General features: G+C 40.7%; 1 protein-coding gene across 2 annotated transcripts; it reads left to right on the forward strand.

Annotated features, from left to right (window-relative positions):
- The first annotated feature begins 2253 nt into the window (after positions 1-2253).
- On the forward strand, positions 2254-8719 carry LOC147332144 (lysosomal leucine aminopeptidase-like). 2 transcript variants are annotated; one of them, XM_086288565.1, is made up of 12 exons: positions 2254-2565; positions 2902-3124; positions 3228-3311; positions 3630-3771; positions 4223-4363; positions 5366-5510; positions 6114-6314; positions 6459-6599; positions 6693-6878; positions 7608-7714; positions 7834-8087; positions 8442-8719. In XM_086288565.1, the coding sequence occupies exons 1-11, from the start codon at positions 2496-2498 to the stop codon at positions 8008-8010; spliced, it is 1617 nt and encodes a 538-aa protein (XP_086144691.1). In that variant the 5' UTR covers positions 2254-2495; the 3' UTR covers positions 8011-8087; positions 8442-8719. The 2 variants fall into 2 exon arrangements, with proteins under 2 accessions (XP_086144691.1, XP_086144693.1); XM_086288567.1 differs by lacking the exons at positions 2254-2565; positions 8442-8719 and having other exon boundaries at positions 3019-3124; positions 3232-3311; positions 7834-8221.
- Positions 8720-8829: the final 110 nt, after the last annotated feature.

The following is an 8829-nucleotide window of genomic DNA, read 5'->3' on the forward strand; positions in this document are numbered from 1 at the left end:
CAGATGCCATTCCTTTTAAGAAACGAAATCTTCTCATTATGAGGTATCTTATTAAGCAGAGCACATGACCCCAGTGTGTGTCCGCCTTTGCAGAACAAACAAGCCTTCACAGTACTGTGGCGATCTTGAGCTCCTGTTTGATTCTGTCTCTTAGCATCAGAGTTGTACCAAAGCTACTCCTTTTAGCTCTTGGATGTGGAGAACGTTTCCCTCCATTGCTGCCCTTGGCTGTTAGATGTGTTGCTGGAACATCACATAGATTTCCAAAGACGGGATCTGTAGCAATTTTAACTTGACACTCAAGGAAGGAAACAACGTCAACGAATTCAGCTCTGCGATGTTGCCTCTCCTGGATGTCACATGCTACCGTTCACCATTTGTCTTTTAACTTATATGGCAGTCTTCTAATCAAAGCAAGCATTTTGGCAGGTGTATTTAATTCAGAGAGATCATTAATCTCTTCCATTGCATTGCAGCATCCACGTAGGAACAAACAGTATGCCTGAAGAGCCTTTCCATCTTCTGATCTAATCAGTGCCCATGAGTGAACTTTGATCAAATAAGAAGATGCAATCACATGTCCATTCCCAAAGTGCTTATAAAGTATCGCCAGTCGTTGCTTCTATGATCTGTTCAAACGAGCACATAAAAGCCTGAAAATGTAAAGGATCGCCATCAAAGGTTTGAACCTCCCTTTTGGGCAGTGAAAAGAGACTTTGCTGATTGACCAACATACATTTTAATTTATTTTGTTTTTCCATAATGGACAACGGATTTTCATTGGCTACTGGATGAGCAGCTTGTTGATTAGACAAAGATGGGATTGGTCTAAAAGTGTCAGAAGGCCCCATAAGAGCGGGTGCAGGCCTTTTCCTTTTCATATTCTGTTGCACTGTTTTTACTTGAAGCTCTGCATTCCCAGTGATTGCATTACCTTTTGTAAGCGTCTGTGGAACAAAAGTCTGTGCTTCCACAATAAGGATTTCAAGCCTGTTTCCTTTCGTTTTAAAATATGATTCTATTCCATTAGATTTCTACAAAGCAACGATCCGCATTGTGGAACCAGTTCTCAGCACATTCACTTTTGCAACAGTTGCAGCTATATCTGCTTCAAGCTGAAGTTGTTCTTTCTTTCTCCACAACTGCTCCTCCTGTTCTTAAAGAGAGTGTTTTTCTTTAAGTATATGTTGCTGTGCGAGCAAAGCAGCCGTTTCAGCTTCTGCCCTGAGATGTGCAGATGAAGGAGATGATACTCTTGAGCTCGACCTACTGCCTTGATTTGACACAACACGTCATCCTGAACATCATTCTGGGGATTAAGACATAATTGAGGTTCTTTTCCCAATGTGCTCTTGCACCTCCACTTCTCCTCCCAGGGAAGTTTCCAGGCCATCATCTGACTATGCTTTGTCAGATGATGGCCTGCCTGAATGTTTTTCAGTTTCAGCAAGCTATATCTTGACATCCTCCATAAACTCTTTATTGTATTTAGCAATGCTTGAGAACCATATATTTTGTTTATCTTTCTCGTTAACTGAGATTAAAGAAAACAGAGACTCATGCAATGCACTGGCATCCTTAAACAAGTGTGTTAACTCATCAAACTGTGATTTAACTTGTGAATAACTTTTATCATCTTTCATTAGCTCTTTAAGAGACATAATCACACTTTTCATTTTGTTTACATGCCTTTTCCGATCTGCTTGGGTGGTTTCAATTTTATATGCAAAAGCTTTCTCAGTGAGAACAATTAATCTTTTATCCTTTTCAGGTTTTCCAACAACAGATGCAGCTTGCGTACCACTCATTTTAAGCATTCAACATACCACTGTCGCCTTCTCTTTCTCTGTCAGACAAGTCGTTTTTGTGGGTGTAGTGGCGGCGGTGGATGGGCTCGCGTCGGCGTTAGAGTCGCCGAGCAGCTGAATAGGGGAATGATGTTGACGCGCTCGCTGTTAAAACGTCAAAATTCCAATTTAAAACTCATTTATTTGTTATCAAAAATCATTAAAATCCATGGAAAAACAGTGATCAGACATTCCAGACTTGAGCGGTCAGCAAAAGTTGTCTTCCCCCGTCACCCGCTCATTCAGAAAGATTCCCTCGGGTGGAGAACAGGTAACATAGTAATCACTACTACTATTACCGACACCACGTGACCCAAAGTTACGCCTATCCACAACACCAGGGATTGTGGGTTCGAGTCCCATCTGGGGTGGAAAGTTATTTTCTTTCTTTTCTTGTCCCCAAACTAAAAATCTCTTGTTTACCAACTATCTTAGTTGTTCCAGCAGCTTGTCTCGAAGTGTTTTCACGTGTGCGTACTGTTCCCTTTTTTCCGCTCCTGGCCGCAGCCAATCAGGAAACTCTGAGCTCGCGTGACTTGGACTTTCCCTGCGTAGAAAACGCAGATTTCCTCTTTACTTCTGCCACTTCTGCTCGAACCATTTCTATGTCCCGCAGCAGTTTTAGTTTTTAGCTCCATTCTCGCAGACATGTCTTCGCTAAACTGGTTACATGTCTGTCTTCTGTTCAGCGTGGCTGCGACCTTCGGCTCTGCTGACAGTAAGTAGGACGAGTCCATGAGAAGTCACGGGTGATTGTTTAAGGATCTGTTGGTTTCATTCTTTCAGGAATGAAGTGGTGGTTTATTTCCAGCGTCCGTGCTGCTTGTATGAATGTGCCGTACAGATGATTTTTGTACGCGTTGAGTTTTAAGTTGTTTTGGAGACTGAGTGAAGTGTTTCGTGCAGTGTGATCCCTAACCTGACATTTAACTTTCATTTTTGTTTGCATCCATTAATTCATCACAGCAAATATAGAAAAAAATCCATAAGTAAAGGAGCTGGGATCTGTGCCTCCCTTTTTGTTTATATTTTCATTGTGTTGATGTGTTCTCAGAGCTGACAGCAGCCACTGTGTACTGGGACCCTGATCACAAGCTTGTCAAGTTAAAGGAGGGGGTGATGGAGGTCGAGGGGGATGCTTACGGGTTCCTGAATAACACCCTATCCAGTACAGGCTGGAGCGTCCTGGAGATCCGAGCAGGGTATGGAAAAACTCCTGAAACGGATGAGATCACTTTCTTCCTGGCTGGCTACCTCGAAGGTTTCCTGACCGCCCAGTAAGTGCTGTCAGTTCTCATTATAACCTTATTTATTTTACTCTATAGGCTATGGCATTTTGTATTCACTCTTATACTTGTACTCATTCTTCCTCCTCCCGAGGCAGATGATGGACCACTACACCAACATGTACCCGCAGCTGATCACCGAACCAAAGATGCTCGACCCAGTTCAGAAATTTATGGAGTGAGTCTGTTCCCTTTTCCTTTCAGAGTTAAAACCCGAGCAGCAGAAATGTCACATCTACTTCACAATCTGTCATCTTTCATATCCTCTTCTGAAAAAAGTTCAACCAAACATTTAAGCACTCTCAGCGTTGGCATTCAGCCACTCTTGACCACAACAGAGCTTACAGAAGTTCACCCCTGACATTCATAATGTTGCAGAATAAAGAACAGTTTTGATCATGTTTTTCTGCTGATGCAGTATTACGGTGGGAGTTTTGTACAGTAGCAGTTATCTGTTTACTTAAATGTCAGTCTAATATGATTCTTGTATATTCAGGAAGCAGGACTCATGGGTCAGACAGCAGGTGAAAGGGAACAAGAGCTCCGATCCTCTGTGGAAACACGCCGGCTTCATCATGGCTCAGCTGGACGGATTGCAGGCAGGAGTGGCAGCGTGGGCCAAGAAGCAAGGGAAGAAGGTAGGATAACCATGTGACCAAAAACAAGAACAGTGAAAAATTACTAACAAATAAATCTGCACTCTGAGATGCAGAAGCATCAACCAACAGTTTCATATCAGGTTTCACAGCCTTAAACCATGTTAAATATAAAAAGTAGAAGTAATAGTACTTAAGAAGATTTTTATAAATATGCTATAGAGCCAATAGTGTTACATTAATGGCACTAGCAGTAATACTACATACCAGCAGTTATGAATGCAAATAATTATTTTATTTAATGGATCGACTTTTGTTTGCTGTAAGATGTGAGAGGACTTTTTATGTTTTCTTTTCTCATAATTAATTATTTTGTAGCTTTTATTCTGTATGTTTTTTGGGGTTTTTGATAAATGGCCGTCTCACATCAGGAGCAGCAGCACTGTTTGTTTGCATTTGATGACCAGCTGTTTATCTGTTGTCCTTCCCAAAGCCGCTGACGCTGTTTGACGTCCAGTTCCTGAACTCTGTGGGAGACCTGCTGGATCTGATCCCAGCCCTGGTCCCCAGCTCCTATCCTTCACTCAGAGACTTCAGACTTCCAGGGATGGGCCACTGCTCTGCACTCATCAAGGTCAGAGGTCAAAACACAAGTTAATCACAGACTGTATATAAAAGATGGATATAGAGACCAAAAGTGAAGCCAGCGATGCCTAAAATCAACTCACTCTTTCTTCTGGTTGCAAAAGGTAGTCTGACTTTGAAGAAGCATCTGATCTATGAACTCCGTAAACATCTTACTTTTCAGTTCCTCCTCTCAGCCGCTGGTTTCAAGTCTTGGTGAATACATCAAAATGTTCCGTTTCTGCAACATAAAACGAGCAGTTGATAAGTTCACTTTATGAAGATGTGGTGTCTCCTCTTTCTCATCAAGTTTGAGGGGGAAAAAAATATGGCAACCGATAAAATGCCAAACCCGAGGATCTAAAATACAAGTTTGCGCACAGCTTACAGTGGCCATCTTTTATATACAGTCTACGATCCTGATCAGGCTCTTATTCTTATTAGATATTTAAAAAAATACACATAACACAAAAAGCAGCTGATGTATATGAGTAGTTCCTCAAATTTACTTCACAGCAAATTAGTAATGCTTCACTGACATCAGCTGTAACCTGATTTTCATAGGTGTGCAAAATAAGAAGAACAAGAAACTACCAGTGAAGAGCAAATTTCCTGTGTAATCGAATGTGCTGGTGCATTAGTGCAGTAACGCATTATTCATCTTTATTTCATATTTAAAGAAACTAAGTTTAATTTTCAGTGACATAATTAAATCAGGGGACAGTTTTGTACACAGAGGTGCATATTCTAAAACCTGTAACTTCAAAGTGTTTTTTGCACGGCAGCTTTAACAAATGTATGTTTGTGCTAAATAACAGGCCAAATTCAAAAGTCCTATAACGTCACCTGTTCTGACTTCTTGTTCTGTCTGTTTGGTGGCTTTTGTTGAAAGGATATTCTTGAATTTAAGTTAATTATCTAACTAAACCAATGTTATTATGTTGGTTAAGCTACATAACTGTTGGACATGACGCACGATTGTCTCATTACTGATTTCTGTCATCATCTTTAGATGCTGCCGGGGTACGAGAACCTCCTGTTCGCTCATTCCAGCTGGTACACATACGCTGCTACGATGCGGATTTACAAACACTGGGACTTTCACATCAGCGAGCCCCATACAGCCACTGGAAAACTATCCTTTAGCAGCTACCCTGGTATGTAAGAAAGCAAGAGCATCAGTGAAAATTTACCTCATTTATTTTGATTGAACCTTCATTTAACCAGGATAACATTACTTTAAGGTTACACAACTCTTTTAAAACGTGTCCTATCCAAGACAGGCAGCATTACAATCAGTAACTGCACAGACTAGTACAACACAGATGAAAATACACAGCAAAAACACACTAAAACTATAAGAATGTAAAACTGATGGAGTAAAATACAAACACAACCAACATTTATGCTGAAACAAACATAAATAAAAGTAAAAGTCACTGAGTTTATTGAATAGTACTGTGCTGTTAATATTCATGCAGTACATTTGTAGTAGCTGCCTCCAGGTCAGTTAAAGACGCCTTAAATGAATTTGGTGAGATCAGCTTCTTAAGTTTTAGAGTTTTGCTGATGATTCCACTTCGTAATTCAGTCAGTGTCAGCCATCTCCAGAAGGCCAACCATTCATTCTGCTGTCTCTGTATAACAATTTTGGTTATCTCGCCCTCTTCACACATGGCACACATGCAAAAAGAACATCATTATGGAAGAAGATCATCCATAAAGCTCATGTTTGTAATGTGGCTTGTTTGTGGCTTCAGGGTTCCTGGTGTCGCTGGATGACTTCTACCTCTTGGGAAGTGGTCTGATGATGACGCAGACGACCAACAATGTCTTCAACTCCTCCCTTTTTGACACAATCACCCCAAATAGCCTACTGGCCTGGCAGAGGGTCAGGCTGGCTCACAGTTTGGCAAAAACCGGAGAAGAATGGGCCAAAACCTTTTCCATGTATAACTCTGGTGAGCATGTCTGCCTTATGTACATGGATCTTTATACACGAAGCACAGAAACTGTGCTGTGTTTTGATAGAAAAAGCTAAATCATGCTCAGGCCTCTTTATTAAACTTTTTTCTCTTCCATAAATCCACCTGTAACTCTTGCAGGAACCTACAACAATCAGTACATGGTGTTGGACAGAAGCAAAGTGAAGCTGGGTCACAGTCTCGACGACGGTGCGCTGACTGTGGTGGAGCAGATCCCCAGCTTGGTGGAGTACTCGGACCAGACACAGACTCTGCGCAGAGGCAGCTAATCATTTTCTACATTCAATTGTATTTTGTATCATATTTCATTTTTAGACTTTTCTGTGATTTCGTCACCACATCCATTTCTTACAGGTTATTGGCCGTCCTACAACATTCCTTTCCATCGGAAGATCTACACAATGAGTGGTTACGTAGAAATGTGGGAGCAGTACGGAGAGGACTTCTCCTATGACCTCTGTCCCAGAGCCAAGATCTTTCGCCGTGACCAGTGTGGCGTTAAGGACCTGGAGTCCTTGAAGCACATCATGAGATTCAATGGTGTGTGGCTCCATCTCGGCTTCTTAGTTTTAACTCATTCTGCTGACTCTTTGTATGTTGCTGTTTCATAAGCTAGATTTTTGGCTGCAGTACACTTCATTAGTTACATCTTGTTAGAGGCACACATTCAACAAGCTGCTGGATTCAAATCACATCTAGCAGTTTGAGATGATCTGAGCTTTGCGATGTGGTCCGTTGTCCTGCTGGAAGCAGCCATTAGAAGATTGGTAGAACATGTTCATAACAGTCATAACAATACTGAAGTGGATTTGGGGATTTAAATGATGCTCAGTTTGAACTTTAGCAGGTTGTCTTCACCATGTCTATGTGCATAAATCCACTGTGTTACTGCTGTTTTACTGTCTGATTAGATATTTGCACTAACAAGTAGTTGAACAACTGTACCTAATTAAGTGGCCTTTTCCTAGCTATTCTGATAGCTATAGCTTGAGCTGATATAGTTTTATACATTTCTTTTAGGTACCTCTTCTGTTCAGACTTGTTGCACGTCTGTTTAAACCAAAGATGCACAGGTAGAGCATTTCTTCCCAACCAGGTCCACGAGTGTCCCAGGGTTTCTTCTGCAGTAGCCAGTGTGATAGCTGAACTGTGACACAGAATTAGGCTTAGTTGGATCTCTGTTTAATTTTTGAAATCTTTTCATTTCTTTTTCCAGTAGCCATCCATTTACATTCACAAGCATGATATTTTTGGTTTGCTTGTTTTCAGACTACAAGAAGGATCCGTACTCAAAGGGTGACCCCTGCAAGTCCATCTGTTGCCGTAACGACCTGCAAAGCGAGAGGCCTTCACCAGGAGGCTGCTATGACACTAAGGTATTCCCAGAGCGCCACAATAGCCTTTTCATCAGTAGCAGTCATACAGGTTTCATGAATTCAGATGCTTTTAAGCTCTACCCAGCTTTCTTCTTGTTGGCGTCTTTTTCCCTGTGCAGGTGACAGATTTCCACTTGGCTGGGGATTTCCGTGCGGAGGCGGTGAACGGGCCGACAACACAGGACGGACTCCCGCCGTTCTTTTGGGACAAATTCGGCAGCATTAGCCACCAGGGTCTGCCACAGTATTACAACTTCACCTTTATCAAGATGCAGCCCATTCTTTTCGATCCATGAGCATCAGTGTGTGACTGTGTGCGCGCGACAGAGATTCTTTCAGGGTAATGGAGGTCCACGCCCATCTGTACAACCCAGTGAGTTTCTGGGAGGCGGGTTTTATCTGTCCTTTCAATGTCCATCCAGCAGATGATTTTTTTTTTCTGCATGTTTGCTATTGCATCCATGAGTAGATCTCCTTTCTTCTCAGCAGTCACTTTTTTTTTTCTTTTTTCTTTAAAAAAAAAAAAAAAAAATATATATATATATATATATATATATATATATATATATATATATATATATATATATATATATATATATATATATATATATATATATATATATATATATATATATATATATATATATATATATATATATATATGATTTCATTCAACGCTGGTAAACACAGATTTCTGATCTATTTCTAAACACGTTTTTTTTCCCAGGGTGTCCTGTGTGCAGCCATTGGTGCCTTTGATGCTCACAGTAGCTTTATGATATAATAAAATACCAAATCACAAAATCAGCAGATGTGCCACCTTAAAGTAAAATCTTTATTTTTGATGCTTGAATGTCTTCATATATACAAACACTATTGCTGCAGGAGTAGAGGAAACAATCAGTGCAATGCCTCAGGACTCAGGAGCTGATCATCTCTTATGATCTGATTTTTGTTTGCTGCTTTTTTTATTGTGCTGTGCAAAATTAAAAACCTCTTTTTGTATTTTTGTGTTTCTTTCTTTGCATGTCTACGATATGCCTTTTATTCCATTTTTGTTTTACACTTAAATTCTCACAGTCTGGACTTTCAGCTACTCGGGTTTAGATTTTTTT

The sequence above is a fragment of the Aulonocara sp. 'chitande type north' Nkhata Bay genome, linkage group LG4 (genome assembly GCF_057382095.1).
Source record: "Aulonocara sp. 'chitande type north' Nkhata Bay isolate Kocher_YH1m ecotype deep benthic linkage group LG4, A_spYH_male_GT1.1, whole genome shotgun sequence".
NCBI classification, from domain to species: domain Eukaryota; kingdom Metazoa; phylum Chordata; class Actinopteri; order Cichliformes; family Cichlidae; genus Aulonocara; species Aulonocara sp. 'chitande type north' Nkhata Bay.